The sequence below is a fragment of the Vanessa cardui genome, chromosome 17 (genome assembly GCF_905220365.1).
Source record: "Vanessa cardui chromosome 17, ilVanCard2.1, whole genome shotgun sequence".
NCBI lineage: Eukaryota > Metazoa > Arthropoda > Insecta > Lepidoptera > Nymphalidae > Vanessa > Vanessa cardui.
In genome coordinates, this window is record NC_061139.1 from 4,133,339 (window position 1) to 4,149,902 (window position 16,564).

At 35.6% G+C, this 16,564-nt stretch overlaps 2 protein-coding genes across 2 annotated transcripts; one reads left to right on the forward strand and one right to left on the reverse strand.

Annotated features, from left to right (window-relative positions):
- Nucleotides 1-17: 17 nt before the first annotated feature.
- LOC124536698 (brefeldin A-inhibited guanine nucleotide-exchange protein 3) lies at nt 18-13,590 on the reverse strand. The gene is made up of 24 exons (XM_047113259.1): nt 13,390-13,590; nt 12,181-12,311; nt 11,514-11,633; nt 10,850-11,027; nt 10,233-10,362; nt 9,978-10,157; nt 9,530-9,628; nt 8,937-9,164; nt 8,517-8,753; nt 8,242-8,294; nt 7,689-7,860; nt 7,365-7,479; nt 6,916-7,083; nt 6,298-6,469; nt 6,068-6,191; nt 5,647-5,824; nt 5,421-5,562; nt 4,856-5,066; nt 4,496-4,589; nt 4,221-4,373; nt 3,518-3,727; nt 3,099-3,272; nt 410-3,010; nt 18-323 (listed from the first exon to the last, which is right to left on the reverse strand). The coding sequence occupies exons 1-24, from the start codon at nt 13,472-13,474 to the stop codon at nt 111-113; spliced, it is 6,168 nt and encodes a 2,055-aa protein (XP_046969215.1). The 5' UTR covers nt 13,475-13,590; the 3' UTR covers nt 18-110.
- Nucleotides 13,591-14,235: 645 nt separating this feature from the next.
- Nucleotides 14,236-15,747, forward strand: LOC124536697 (NADH dehydrogenase [ubiquinone] 1 beta subcomplex subunit 5, mitochondrial). Its single transcript, XM_047113257.1, has 3 exons — nt 14,236-14,524; nt 14,612-14,822; nt 15,370-15,747. Exons 1-3 carry the CDS (start codon nt 14,370-14,372, stop codon nt 15,574-15,576), a joined length of 573 nt encoding a protein of 190 aa, XP_046969213.1. The 5' UTR covers nt 14,236-14,369; the 3' UTR covers nt 15,577-15,747.
- The last annotated feature ends 817 nt before the right edge of the window (nt 15,748-16,564 follow it).

Below are 16,564 nucleotides of genomic sequence, written 5' to 3' on the forward strand. Positions count from 1 at the left end.
AATTAAAATAATGATCGGTTCGTGATATAATAGTTTTATTTTACGCACAACACTTATTGATCTGGGAATATAATATTACATGTGACATTTACAGTATCACAATTGATTAATTACTTATATCTAAATTCAGTTAAGTCTTTTTTATCGAAAAATATGTTGATTCTATCGAGAAGCTGCGGTTCTGTGACCGTTTTGGCTAGCTGCATAAATCCAGTCTGTAGCACAGGATAAATGAGTTGAAACCGCTCCAAAGGAAACGTCAGAACCAGTTCTAGATATGCCATTAAAATGTTCTGGAAACAATTTCTTTGTACCTCCATGTCCTAAAAAAATATTAAAATATTAATGATTTATAAAGAGTTTCTAGATATGAAATGTCAAATACCGGAAGGTTCAGATTATATCATACCTTATTAATACTCAGAGTCCTCTGTTGTTCTATCTCAGGTGGCACAGGCTGCGGAGGAATTAACGGTTCAATACTTTTAGCCTTTTCAAATGTGGGCCCATCACATATAGTAATGTTAACTTTCCTGGTGCCGTCGTTGTTTTCAGACGCGCATCGTCTTTTAGTTTCAACAGGACAGCTGTCAGTCGGAGGGTAATCGAGTGACTTGCGATTTTGCTTCGCTTGCTCGCATTTGTCATTTAATATATTTGTTTCAGATTCATTAAAAGAGAGAATGGTATTTTCATTTTCTTCTGTATTTTTATCATTAGTAGTAAATAATGTTGGAGTAGCGGCTTCATCATTGATTGCGTTAGCTTTGAAGTCAGCAAAAGTGAATGGCTTAGGTTTTTCGACATCCTCAGAAGAGGTGAGCTTATTATGTTCTTGTGATAGCGTTTCATCAGTTACGTCTGTCGGCTCTTGAGAGTAGAAATTATCATAGTTATTAGAAGATGAATCGGATTCTTCTGAACTACATGAGATTATATCCTTAATATGGTCAAGATCATCAAAATCGGTAATGTTTATCAAGTGTTTTACGTAGTTGGAACAAAGCAAATCCCACGTGGCCTTTAAGTCAAATATTTTCATGACAAATTGATCGTACTCTAAAGTCATATTTAAAGTAGTTTTGTAATTATTCAGTACGATAGATACGTCTGTGGGCTTCATTTTAAATTTCAATACACCACTGAAAAATATTTCTGTAAGTGCTATAATTTTAATAAGCCATGACGAAGACGTTTGTTTATAAAGGTTAGCCGCATGGTCTAAGTTTGATACTTTTTGGACCAGAAATTTTAGTCCCGGTCTTGAATCGAATTGCATAGCTCTTGTGTAAGACAATTCCAAACTTCTGAGCAGAAGGTCGATATTATCCTTATTTAAAAAGAATTTGTAATTACATACATTTGTGCCGCTCTTAAAACTCTCTAACAAAATGCTGTTGATTCCATGAAAGACATCTGATGATGATTGTATCAGTACCGTAGCAATAATTTGCACCAGTATTTGGTGAGCGAGCAATCCTACGACTAATCCCCTGTTAGGTATTCTAACAGTAAATAAGTCAGGATTAAGAGAATTGGCGGACTCTTGAAGATAAATAAGGAATATGTAACTACGATCGTCAATTAAATTTTGAGAAGAGTTTTTAGATGCTTGTTTTATTTGACTATCGCCTCTAAGCTGATCAGTCAAGAACACCTGTTGCGCCATCGCATGTAATCTGACATTGTCATTTACAGAACAATCTCGCCTCGCTGCAACTTTTACGATAGCCAAGTCTCCATAAAAACTGTTAGAATTTTCTTTGAAAGCATAAGTCAATTGTTTAAGTGGACTCAAACTAACATTACAAGCTCTATGTAAACTTGTACAAATTATTTCCCACTGATTGTCTGTTAGAAGATGCCCAGAAGTCAAAATTATGTGTCGTATACACGACGCTCCCAATCTTGCTATTGGTTCTTGCGGCTGAGCAATACATTCTACTAAGATGAGCATTATTTGTTTTAAAGCAAAGGTTGCCTCTGAGCTTTCGATTGGTTCTGTTAATAATCCTTCACCCTTTTCGTCAGTAGTAGCTCTTTCAATATTAATTTGTTGTAACTGGTGTAAGTATATAACAAAAGTGTCTGTAGTCATACCACAGCATTGTTTGAAATTTGGCATTATGCTATCCCAGTGCGTATTAACGTTTGCTATTTGTCGCAACCAATTTTGTACAGTTGGTAATAGTAAATGGTTTATGCAATGTAAACCAAAATGAGTACCAGGAACATCGGATATGTTTTTTAATAATTTGAAAAGTGTTTCCATAGCCGCCGGTTGATTCTTCTTAGAACACACGACAGTTGCCGAAATTAAGCCGTCTATCAAAACATACCAAACCTTAAGGATGTTACTAGGTTTGTCGAGTTTTAGCAAACAATTATTTGTTGTATTCGAGGGTGGTAGACTTGTTGATAACTTTTTGTATGACAATAATTCCTCGTCAAAATTTCCATTTACAATGTACTTGGTTACATCGAGCGAACCACTTGGTATGATTGGATCCACAACAGATAAGGGCAAATCGCCTTTTATTCGGTTACCTGTATTAAAAATTGGGCATTTCGGCATATTATACATCATTGTTAAAATATCAGCGCAATTTTCTAAGTGATATAATGCTTCCCTACACATATCTACAATAACTTTTTCTGATTTTTCTTCGTTAAGAGGAATAAATTTACTATTCTTAGAAAACTTAAGGCTCAGGCTTGGTTTTGGCTGCTGTGGAGTTGTGGCCTTTTTTGGCTTTGCTTCATTAGTTTGTGTATCTTCATAATGAAGTCCCTTTATATGGCTTAAAAGACACAGAATACAGTCAAGTGCTGCATTAGCGAATACTAATGTGTTATCTGTATTGAGGAATACTTTAAATATTTCAAGAATAGCTGAATATTGATTGGAGTTGTTTGCTGCTCGCAGTGTATTAAATAATGGACGCCACCCAGATCGAATCTCCATTCTATTCGTTTCCACGAATTCACAGATGCACGAAATTATTTGTTCCTATAATGAAAACATCATAATCATTATTAGTTTTACTTTAATGGGCATCAGTAACAGTTAAAACATAAAATATTGTACTGTACTGTACCTGTATGTCATCATCACATAGTTCCAGGCATAGAAGATTTTCAAAAGGCTTCAACAAAGCTTCATTGAAATGGAAATGAGGAAGTTCTACTTGCTGATTAAGCAAGGCGGTCGCGCAGTCGTGCAAACATTGTATGGCCAAACTTGATATTTGAATATCCTTGTGGCACGCCGCCTGTAATGCAGATTCTATTTTTGAGTTTTATAAAAATATATATAGTACCAAATAAAGCGTCAATTAAAAAAAATCGGAAATGCTTCAATATGGTCTTGAGGAGAAGTTTTGCAGTATTAAGTGTGGTGAAAACGATCAATATGTGGTGTGGTGGATACTTAAGGTTCTTGGAAATTAGTGTTATATTTTGGTTATGAAAGAACAATTAAAAAAAAACTTTTTAAGCACATTGTTCTTTTGTGTACCTGCATAAAGTGCGGCCCCACGACTGTCCATATGGCCATGCGGTGCGCAAGTGGCCTGGCGGCGCGCAGGCAGCGCAGCGCGACGTCTCCCGCGCGGCACAGCGCGCGCGCCGCCTCGCCCCCCGACGCGCCCGCCCCCGCGCCCGCCCGGCCGCGCCGCCACCACGTCGCGTTGTTGTTCGCCACATCCGTCTCCCAGGACGAGAACAGCTGAAGTAATGTTACATATCGTAAATATACAAATTTTAGGTTATAACCTAATGTTGTCTTAGATTTTCGCGATTATTACAGTAGTCTACCCGTGACCACGAACGCTGTTTGGACTGTAGTCTACCCGTGACCACGAACGCTGTAAAGTGCTCGAAACGATGATAAAAATAATTAATATACGCGAAAATAATAAATAAAAAAATAAATCCATTAAAACTAATTTTATTTCAATGGGTTATAACCTTCTCGGTTTTATAGAAGAAGGAACGGAAATGATTTCATCAAGTTACTCTGATATAGTCAGTAATAGTCAGTAATTGTCTTGTAGACAACAGCTATAGTGCCTAAAAAAGTAGTAACCTGAAAGCGATTGCGAAACATACCGTCGAAAGTAGTTAAATAAGTTGAGGATACATCTGCACTAATTTATTCAATAGGGTCATACGTCATTTTGTCACATTCGAATTTAATTCACACGAATCTAGGTTCGTACCAGTCTATGATTGTGCGCAACGAGTCGCTGCAGCGCCGCCCGCAGCGCCGGAAGCGTGGTGGTGGCGGCGAGGCGCGTGAACAGCGCGTCGGCCGCCGCCGACAGCGCGCAGCACACGCGCGCCGCGCCCGCGCCTGAGATCACGTTGCCGCCCTGAAACGGAGTGCCCATGAATTCATCTAGTTATAAAAGACGCTGACAAGGGACATAAAAAGGTTTTATAGAGTACTTTCAAATAATAATAATTTGAGTGCACTAGTTAAATATTTTTTTACCTCTTGTCGGCAAGTTTCCACAATCTTCGCCACGGACATGTCGTTATTTGAATTATTCTCGAGCACCGGTTGTAAGAAGTTGAAAATATCAACGCTAAAAAAGAAAACATAAGAAAACGGTTACAAACAATAGTAAAAGTAATTTTAATAATAACCAAACTTTTGAGGTTATATTAATGGTTTGGCGTATTACATTACAATCAAATTCTTGAGTCTCTTCCATCTTTAAAAAGTTTCTTCAGAAACTTTTTAAATTAATATATTTTTAATAGTACTCATGCAAACAGTTTCATAGAGCTGTACTTTGCGGTTCTATTATTTATAATAATGTACTCTTCTTCTGTTACGTGGTGTACTTACCAGGTTTCATCGTCTCTTCCATCCAAAGTCATCTTTGCATCAGCCTGTAGTATGGAGACAGTCTTGTTCCTTCCTGTTTGCATCGTAACTATTGGCGTCGCATTATTACCTTGCTGACCGAACAAGGAATGTTCGAAGCTTGACACGTACTGACAAGCTGCGAATATATGCTCCCAACATTCCGGCGCTTTAGATCCCAGTTCGAGGCCACCTGGAATATTGGGATATGTTAAATATATGACGGATATTGTTAATAATAATAAAATTAAGGTGTTGGATTTATATTCGAACTCGTTAAGCATTTCATTTTCAATTTTGATTAAAAATTATAAATTCGAATTTCAAAAAAAGTTATCGGTCACGTTTATTCGACTTAATAGGAATATATTGTGAAGGTGTATTCTCCCATTAGTTTTAGGCTTTTCCAGCTATATAATTTTGCACAGTCGTTTATAAAAGAAACTTATAATTGTTAAAATTATTTGACTCTTTGAGTTGACTTACCTAATAAATAAAAAATATATATAAATAAAATTATATAAAATATCTATGAAATAAGTCTTACCTGAAATTAAAATGTCGAGTGACAATGCATGCGTTGATAAAATCTTTCCATTAGCTGGTTGGGAAATAGCTGAATTAGCCAAAAGTGCTAAAATGCTGCTGCAGCGATTCTGAAGGCTTAGGGTTGTGCTTATTCTTGCGGCCTGAAAATAACGAAAAACGACATAATGAGTATTTTGTTTACCAGCACTTTTTATTTTTTTTATGTTTTTTGTCATATGAATTACCTTATGCAGTCCCTCCAAGCACTGAATCGTCAAACCTTCCCAAGCAATACGCTTCCTTTTACCGAAAGTATTGATTTTAGTCTTTATTATTCCATGGAGTTTATGTTTTTTATTTCTGTACCCAGTCAGTGGACCGCTCAAAACTGTGACCATGGAATCCCAAATGCAAGTCAATATTCTAAAAATATAAACAATAAATAAGTCATTGGAAATACCGGTTAAGAGTAATATTGGGTATAAGAATATTTTAATAAATTAAATACATAAAAAACATATTGTAGAACAGGAAACACTTTTTTTGTAATAGTACACATATAAGTATAATTTGATGAGTAAATATGACACTAAAAAAAATAATAACGTACTATATGGTACGGTATATGATACAGCCATATCATAATTGTGAGAAAGTAAATAGTACCTTCTAGACCAGCGCAAGCTAGCCCGATATTCTTGCGAATCGTTTACATTGTTGTAAATCATGGAAACTTCTTTAAGCTTCTGCCAGTCAGACATAACTGGATTCTGGTCTAAGCCTCCCAAATCTGTCCGAAATACAGAAATATAATGTAATATATAAATGAAAGCAACAAGATCATAAGTAAAGAAGAATACATGTATTAATGTGTGTAAATATATTATTTTGTGTACCTGATAGTAAATGTATGAGTGGATGCTCAGCTGTAGGCACATCCTTCAACAGATCAGTTGCCAGAACTTGCTGATACAACTCACGCAACCATGTCGCTGATAAATACACCAACACCCCGCTTCCCTGAACTTCGTCAACGAATTCGTCTTCTGTTAGAGGCACTTGAATTTTCTAAAGTTAGAAACATTTTGATTTATATGTAAGGGTACTGTTTTAACTCACAGACGTTTACATTGACAATATGTGCAACAACAACAGCCTGTAAATTCCCACTGCTGGGCTAAAGCCCTCCTCTCCCTTTGAGGAGAAGGTTTGGAACATATTCCACCACGCTGTTCCAATGCGGGTTGGTGGAATACACATGTGGCAGAATTTCTATGAAATTTGTCACATGCAGGTTTCCTCACGATGTTTTCCTTCACCGCTGAGCACGAGACGAATTATAAAGAAAAATTAAGCACATGAATCAGCGGTGCTTGCCTGGGTTTGAACCCATAATCATCGGTTAAGATGCACGCGTCCTAACCACTGGGCCATCTCGACTCCCACTGGGCCATCTTGACTCTCGACATCTCGAATATGTGCAAGGTGGTATAGAATTAGAGGCCAATACTCACAGTGTTGTCACTGTAGTATCTTGTGCGTCGTTGTTTCAGTGTAAGAAGCAGTGCAGCGTAAGTGGCCAAATAAACGCCATCCGCGTTCATGATGCAGACTGTAGCTGGAGGTTGAGAGGCGTTGTGTTGACAGCACTTCGAGGCAAAGTCCTGCATTGCTTCATCCACCTTTGTTGGAAGATAGAAGAATGGTAATTATGGTTATTTGGTAAGGTTATATGATTTATACCAGTAGAATAAAAAAATGTTTAGTAAAATGAAGGTTTGTCAATTTCCAAAATAAATACTCGTTTATTTTGGAAATTTGGAAAAGCTTCGGAGATAGTTTATTCTTGAAATATTTAAGGGCTGATTATTCCCTTCTCGTCAAACTTTTTAGCTTTTTAGTTTAATGTGACTAAAACGAAATGTTTCGACTACTGATTCTTTGATATGTGTATGATTCTTACCTCAATACATGTCCTAAGATTGATCAGTTTAGGTAAAAGAGAGTTCTGCAAAGTCTTGACAAATTGTCTTGCGTTATGTCTTTCTAGATCCACATTGCATTCCGTTATTGTACATCTGGAAATATAGTTCGATATAAGACCTAACACTAGTGTTATTGAACAAGAACACAAGTAGAATACATTTTCTTTGTATTCGCATAAATATTTGTTTTTGGAAAATATCTTTGCATCATGATGATGCATTGTATGCAACAATGTTTTAATTGGATTTCACTAACACTAACTCTAGTGATATTAAAATTTTATAGGTGTCTCAAAAAGTACCTCCCGAGATTCAATGTTTTTGGTATGGTTTTAGTTTTATCAACAAAGGTTTCTTTTTGTGCGTTTTTCGGCGAAGAAGGGTTGTTCGCTCTCGACGGTAGGAATACATTATCGGCATCTGAATCTGCTTCAGCTTCGCTTCCAGAGCTGATATTCTCCGGCCCAGATGTATCTAGAGTGAATATAATTTAAGAGCAATATAAATTAAATGTTTTACTACTAGTAGTTTACTTGGTGGTAGGGCTTTGCGCATGCCCGTCCGGGTACGTACCACCCACTCATCAGTTATTCTACCGCCAAATAACAGTACTTAGTGTTATTGTGTTCCGGTCTGAAGGGTGAGTGAGCCAGTGTAATTAAAGGCACAAGGGACATAACATCTTAGTTCCCACGGTTGGTGGCACATTGACGATGTAAGGAATAGTTAATTTTTCTTACAGCGTCATTGTCTATGGGCGATGGTGACCACTTACCACCAGGTGGCCCATATTCTCGTGGCTAACCTATACCATAAAAAAAATAGTAATTGCTTTTAATAATTAAGATTAATTACCAGAAGAGTCGTGATCCTTAGATTCATTACTTTGTAGTACAGCAACGACGTCACTGAAAAAATCGGACATACATAATGAAACTCATCTCCTTAGGAATTAATTGACGCAACATGCACAAAGTTGTAGAAAAATTTAAAAGATTTACTGTATTTGTTACCTTTGTTAAGAGATTAAATTATCATCAAGTGTTTGTTTATCCATAAAATTGGTACCTTATCTTTTATTAACATAATTATAGACCAAAAATAGGTATAATTAAAAAAAATAAAATTACCGATATGGACTTGGCAGTCTTGCCAGTGTCTGATAAGTTAAAGGTCCTGTATAATCGGCATCCTGCAGCTTGGGCCAGTGATTTAATATAAGAGTAGTTGTATCCGCTGTCAAGTATTCCACAGAACCGGAGCAGAGTTTCTCTAAGGCATCGAGGAGAGAGAATACGCATTCCACAGCAGCGGCCACCACTTCTGGATTACCACTTCTGCCACATTCTTCTATACCATCCATTATCCTGCACATAATTTTATTAATTACAGTTTAAAAGTTTAAAATGACTTCAAAAATTGTTTATTTATTTTAGGCCATGTAATTTTAATGATCAATGTTATTTTTATAGAAATCTTTATGCAAATAGGTATTGCCTATTTATCAGACATTCTTGCTTAGTTAAGGGATACACAATTTTGAAACTCACAGCCTTATAATAGCCATATCGTCGCTATGTCGTTCAGGATGATCAGCTCTCTTCATGAGTACTAGTTGGCATAACCTCTTTGGATTGTGAAGCATTTCACGAACACTACGCAAAGGTTCCACGCGGTGTTGTACGGGCGGGTAAAGCAGCATTCTGTGGTACAATGCCTCAAGCACCGGTCGTAGGTTTGATGTGGAGCCCACGAGACGAACCAATTGGTTGGCGATGCTGTAGAAATTATTAACAATAATAAATAATAGTACATGAGTTATATTTAGGAGATTATTGAGAGTGCTCTGTTAGAGCTCTATTAGTAGCGGTAATGAAAAAAAGACACTAAATCATACTCGGTTTTGTAGTTCAGTAAAGTTTAATGGTTTTTATTAATTCATATAATTTGTTCAATTTTTAATTAACAGTGATTATCTTATTATATTAGATGCACTTTTAATAATTACTTGTAATAGTACCTATCTTTTATGACGCTAATACATAATTTACTCTTCTGTTATAGGACGAGTAATGTATAGCATTTTGATCGCCTCGTTTTGATTTTTTTTGCGATTTTGTTTGTTAGAACTTTAAATCTGTACCTGTAAATAGCTTTTGCTTGCTTGCTATTGAAGCTGGGAGCACAAACTAATGCACCAGATCCTCTGCCAGAGTCATCAACTAAGTGACCATCGTGTTCCCTGCAATCAAACAAACGAACGATGTAGATAGTACTAGAAAAAATCGTAATCATATTTCGGGCAAACTTTTCAATACTTTTTGGTACTTAGAAAGTAAGGGCATAGGATAGTCCAACCAATATTTTAACGTTTTCGATTATCACGTTTTTAGAACTTCAAGAAAAATAGAATACAGTCAAAATTATAAAATGAATCTATAGCATATAAAATATAATATGATTTTACCGAAAAAAATCTACTCCGAATTATTTAAGTAATTAAAATAAATTGTAATTTTACGAATTTTACTATAATGAAACTGATAAGATTTGACGCTTAAAATAAATTGAATATATAATCGTACTGTTACCTTGATTTTATATTTTTGTCAACTCTCGGCGTACCCAAGAAGGATATGAGTGATGGACAAAACTTTTGCCACAGAAATGTCGTGAAATGCGAGTTACCACTCACTCGCGCAGAAAGACTCGACATCAGAGTCAGCAAACAATCCAAGAAGAACAATGCCAGTGGGTTTTGTTTTGGTATTCTGAAATATTATAAAAAACAAATGAATTATGTGGTCATAGCTAACTAAACGATTTTTATAGGGAAAATAACTCACAGCTGAGTTTCTGCCAGTCTGCTGCATAAGTATTGTATGACCGGTATCACTTCGCTGTAACATCCCACTGCGACGATGTGGTTTCTTCCGAGTGGTGACCCTTCTGTGAGCAGCTCTTGACATTCTTCATCTGAAATATTTCAAACGTTCCAAGAATACATTGGATTATAAATTTATTAACTTTACACGGTGTCTTAGTAATGAGTATTAAAAATTGAGCTCCTTTTTTACATTTTCGACAAGCGTGCTAAATATTGTTGAGGGAAATAATAATATAAAATTCATCATGTTTTTCAGTTATACTCGATAATTTGTTACAACAACAACAACAGCCTGTAAATTCCCACTGCTGAGCTAAAGGCCTCTTCTCCCTTTGAGCAGAAGGTTAGGAACATATTCCACAACGCTGTTCCAATGCGGGTTGATGGAATACACATGTGTTAGAATTTCTATGAAATTTATCACATGCAGGTTTCCTCACGATGTTTTCAATATCAAATTTGTATTTTTCAATTTGTTAGTTATAGTCATAATATATTTACAACTTAAATAATGGTTTAGAGTCTGTTTATAATGTTTGATATCGGTCATCTTCAACTAATTTCCGCGCCACTTACCCAATTGAGCGCAATATGCTCTCAGCATCTGCGCGGCGGCGGCTCGAGCGGCGGCCGCCACGTGCGGCGCCGCGCCCGCCGCCTCGCCGCAGCGCCCGCACGCCCACACGCACAGCCGCCCGTTGAGCGTGCGCCGCGGGGACAGCGCCATCGATAGATACATGCGGAATATTTGCACCTGACCAGAGGGCTACAGTTGTAAGACCTATTTCATATTAGGAGCTGTCTTTATTTTTGAGTCAATGCTCTTTTTAATTCTGTACATAATTTAATATTTTCAATTTACGTAAAATATTATCCAACAGCTTTTTAAAAAAAGAATTACGCATTTACAATATATTATCATTGTAATCAATTTACAATGAGAGGAAATTCGAAAGCACAAACGATGACCTCCACCTCTTTTATTTTAAAAGTCGATTAAAAAACTGACGATTCTTCTGCACACCACAATGGTTTTGTAAAATGACAAATTATCACAATAACATGTCAGTTGGATTAAAATAAACGTCTATGTATAATATTTGTCAAAAATATGACGAAATCTTCTTCGTAAAAATAATCTGCATCGGAAGATTTATCAAATCCTAAGAATCAATAAAAATTAACTCGATTTTAAATAACGCGATGAAAGAAATATGTAACAGCACCAACGCTCGATTACCTGCGTATCTGGTAGATGATACATGACAGATGTGGTGGCACATAACAACTGGGATGGCATCCATAGCGAATCATCTTCCGGCTCAATACCGCGGTGGAAGCGATCATCACGTAGTATTTTCTGTCAAACAACAATTATTATTAATATCAGACAATCTACAAATGGTCCAGCAAGTAAAACGAGTGGATTTACTCCGATCACGAATCATCAAGTCCGCGTAAGTACCACTGAGTTTTGACTTATGGGTAACATTTGTGTTTATAAAAATTATTTTTTTTTATAATAAATTATAATAAATTATAATATTATAATTATTTTTTTATACCTAATAATTAAAGTTCAACCGTAAAAAGATTTAAATTAATTGCTCAAGAAAATTAACATGGCTATTTGTATTATTACTGTTATTTAATACGAGACTGGACAGTCTTTTGAACGAGTAATTCGTAGATAATGTCAAAATATCGAGCTCCACCAACCAAAATAAAAAAAAAGCATGGTAAATATCCCGTATTCAATAACTGTAATGAATAAAACATGCTCTAAATAGTGAGAAAAATATATCATATGATACATATATGGAGTAAACACACACATTACAATAAATTAATTTTACTTTTAATGGAACTTTAAATTTGGTAAAATTCAGTATGATAATATGGCATACATGAAAGCCCTGGAGCGCGAATGCGACTAGGCGGGGGCGCTTGGTCTCGAGCGCGATCTGCAGCGGCAGCAGGCACGCGCGCCGCAGCTCGTACGACGCCCGCCGGCTGCTTTCTTGCATACATAGCACTTCTGTTAACAAATTGCATAATTTAATTTAGTTTATTTTGTAATCGATTTCATGATATAGTGTTTTAATTTGTCGCCGTAATAAATAAATAAATATGGGACAACATCACGTACATTACTCTGATCCCAATGTAAGTAACTAAAGCACTTGTGTAATGGAAAATCAAAAGTAACGACTGTACTGCAAACACCCAGACCCAAGACAACATAGAAAACTAATGAACATTTTCAATATTAACTCGGCCAGACATCGAATCCGGGACTTCGGAGTGGCGTACCCGTGAAAACCGGTGTACACACTACGCGACCACAGAGGTCGTCATGAAGTATAAGCTCAATCATAATAATGTTTTCCTACAACAAATCTCAAGTACATTATAGTGCACGAGTGCTTGAAAACATGCTTCCTCTATTCTATGATTTTTATATAATCCCGAAAGAGTTTATACGGATTTACTGTACGTCCAAGGGCTATTTTATGTACTTGCCACTTATGTGTCTCGGTAAGTACATGGCAATATGTAGGTACTTATCGAGACGCATAAGCGTAAATACCGACAAATATCGAATTCGGTGTTGCTTTTTCAAAATTAACTACAGAAACATCCTTTTGTTATTATTCAATCAGTGATTCAAATCCGATATGACTGTAGGCTTATAACTTTGTTACTATTGCGAAAGACAAGAATCGTAAACTTATTAATCGTTTTTGTTATAATCACGAATATAGCGTTAATAGTGTTAATACATAATATAATATGGATAAAGTCTGGCATAAAGTGAGCGTGCAGTTATTAAACGTTATTATTTATTTTTTGAATTAAGAACATGCAACTTTAGTACTGACTTGCTGAGTATTAACTCAAAAGACAAATTAAAGATATGATTACATTTAAAGCTTTTTATATTGCAATATGTGTGACATCATTGTTTCCACATATGACGTCTTACTTCAATATGGAGGATGAGCGGATGAGGCAGATAGCATTATTTTGGTAAACATTTTGTTCTTTTCATTCATCATTCGTTGATTTAACTGTGCCCTTTAAATAAATATTGTAAAATAAAGTAATTAATTTACCTAACGCATCCTGACATGATTTTTTCAGAGAGATTAACTTCGGCCCAGTAGCTTCTCTGAAGATATCCTGGAGGAGTTCTTCCATGTCAACCGTGATAACAATACATTTTTATTCACTTCGTACGCGATTTTAAATAAAATACCAATTATTTATAGACATATACTGCCAGAAACAAGATCTACGATGAAAGGGAAATTCTGGATTTCAGTAAACTGCGTATTTTATAAGTTGGCGAGTGGGTGTTTCGCTTATCAGTCGACTCGCGCCGCGGAGCATGCTCAATGCGAAAATCAATACTGTTGGATGTGTTTTCTTTTTAAGCTCTTTTATTGTAGCATCAACAGGTGGTAAAATAATTTATTTTCCATTTATTTTATTTATCTTTATATTATAATATAATCCTAGTTCTCACATTAAATATTTGTTGCCATTATATAATATTAGATATAATTAGTTATTAAATATCAATAGGTAGGTAGTACACCCCTACTATCCTACGAAGTAAAAACTAATAATAAAACAATGCTATTGCAATTTACCTATATATTATCAATTAATATTTTCCATTTAAATGCAAATATGTTAGTATATGTATATTTTTTAAATTGACTTAAATAAATCCTTACACGTGAGCTAAGTAATTTTAACAATACAATAAACCATACCTCACACGTATATATTTTGTTTTTGGGTTATTTTATTAACCTCACTTTTATTCTATATAATGTGACATTGGCGAAATAATCTGTGACTTCTCGGCACAAATAGCAAACATAAAATATATTTATATCCTCCTTCAAATGTATATGTGAAGCAGCATTAACAGTTTATAGCTATTTTTATTCAGTTTATCATTCCGTATAAAATATTCCATGCTTACGAAATAATTATAGTAACTGTTTTAGAACGTTAGGAATTATCTGTCTACCAAATAATATCGTCAGCTGTCAGTGTCACTGTCAGTTTCTTCATAATAAAAATGGTGTCCTGGAGTGGTTTAGGCCGATCTTTCGGCACAAGCCTTTTTAAAAATAATATTAAAACACCATTTGTAATTCAAAATGTTAATTTCTCCGTGGGAAAAACATTAAATGCCGGACATGGCCATAAAACTATGGCTTTGCAGCCATCAAGGTATATGACAGTAGTAGTGATTACCTAACCAATTTTACACATTTTATTTTCATAAGTTAATAACATTTATTTTATTAAACATTTCAGATGGCAATATCACAAATTCAAGGATATGTTACACTACTATCTTATGGTTGGCCTGATCCCTGTAGGAGCCATTATTTTCTATACAAATGTCTTTATTGGCCCTGCTCAGCTGACTCCAATTCCCGAAGGTTATGAACCTAAACATTGGGAGTACCACCGACACCCAATTACAAGATTCATTGCCCGTTATATTCATAATAATCCTCAACAGGTATTTATTTTTTCAACATTTATTGATTCTAGTTAATTGAAATATTAAAAACAACATTTTGTTATTTATATTTCTATACAAAAGTCTATATATGTATATATAGTTAGCAACAAAATATTTATTTTCGTATTCTAAATAACTCAGTAACTTTAGCTTTAAAATTTTTGGTGTACAAGTAAAATATGAATGAAAGAAATTATATTCAAATTTGACATTTTCCTAAAAAATTGTCATATGTTAATTCATCCCAGAATGTGATCCTTACTATGGAATAATATGAACACAACGGGTTCAATTTGTTCTAGTAATATAAATTCTTCATTAAGTAAATATAAAGGTTTTAGTTTTTATCAAAATCAGACTTGACTCTGTCACTGTCTGTTTTTGTTATTAACCTGTTACACTATGGTACATAGTTAGATTTGTCCATCTACATCTCGTTGTAACATCACCCTTTAATATACATGTAATAATTAATGAAATAATTTGAATAAAATGAAAACTAATATGACTAAAAGTGTCTTAAAGCATGTTAATTGTGTTTAAGGAATATGAGAAGTTTATGCATTACATCGATGAGGAAGCTCAGAAAGCAAAACTGAGAGCTCTGGAGAAGGAAATCCACAAGAAAATGGCTGAGAGGCATGATTACCAAGCATACTATTACCGACCCATGGTCAATAAGTATCACAGAATCAATAAGCAGACTGGTGATGACATGTATGAGCGTATCGGAGACGATGTAAAGGATTAAGTCGATTTTGTTAATTGATATTATAATCCGTTTAGTAATCAATTGTATAGTAACATATTTGAAGTAGATAAGCATAACTTTTGAATTTAGTTTATTGAATTATTTGGTATCATGATTTAAAATCAGTGCTTTCTTTGTAAACTTATTGTTTCAATAAATGATTTGAAAATATGTTAGTTTTTTTTCATGAATAGTACAGTCTCATTTGACATTCTCTGCCTATAAAATATCTTCAAAGAATAATGTCCCTACCAATATCAGCGGAGTAATGTGAGTTAAGTCTCACTTGACATTCTTTGCTCATAGTAATTATCACTGTTGTTCCTGATTATCAGCAGAATCATGATCATCAACAACATTAACACATGCAAAAGTTCATCCATAATTCAATGCTACAGATATATCTTAAGATAAATTTGGCACTCATCAACAGCCTATTTTTGTCCACTGTTGGACATAGGCCTCTCCCAGTGCACGCCACTGTGGTCTTTCTCCGGCTACTCGCATCCAGCTCCTGCCTGCCGCCTTGCGTATATCGTCACTCCATCGTGCCTGAGGACGTCCTACACTACGTTTGCCGAGACGCGGTCTCCACTCTAGAACACGTTTTCCCCAACGGTTGTCGGTTCTACGACAAATATGACCAGCCCACTGCCACTTCAGCTTACTAATCCGGTGGGCTATGTCGATGACTTTGGTTCTTTGACGGATAACCTCATTTCTGATGCGATCCCTCAAAGAAACGCCGAGCATAGCCCTTTCCATAGCACGCTGAGCGACTTTAAGTTGGTGGACCAGCCTTGTCGTGAGTGTCCACGTTTCGGCTCCGTATGTCATGACGGGTAGGACGCACTGATTGAAGACTTTCGTCTTAAGGCACTGTGGGATCGACGATGTTAGGATTCGACGTAACTTCCCAAACGCTGCCCAACCCAGCTGAATTCTTCTATTCACCTCGTCCTCAAGGTTGTTTCTACCTAATCGCAGA

Coding starts and splice junctions, on each gene's coding strand:
- LOC124536697 (XM_047113257.1), top strand. CDS start 14,370: ATGGTGTCCTGGAGTGGTTTAGGCCGATCTTTCGGCACAAGCCTTTTT. Junction 14,525..14,611: donor ATGGCTTTGCAGCCATCAAG/GTATATGACAGT, acceptor TAAACATTTCAG/ATGGCAATATCACAAATTCA. Junction 14,823..15,369: donor TTCATAATAATCCTCAACAG/GTATTTATTTTT, acceptor ATTGTGTTTAAG/GAATATGAGAAGTTTATGCA.
- LOC124536698 (XM_047113259.1), bottom strand. CDS start 13,474: ATGGAAGAACTCCTCCAGGATATCTTCAGAGAAGCTACTGGGCCGAAG. Junction 6,192..6,297: donor ACTCATACATTTACTATCAG/GTACACAAAATA, acceptor TATTTCGGACAG/ATTTGGGAGGCTTAGACCAG. Junction 3,011..3,098: donor TATGTGATGATGACATACAG/GTACAGTACAGT, acceptor TTTTCATTATAG/GAACAAATAATTTCGTGCAT.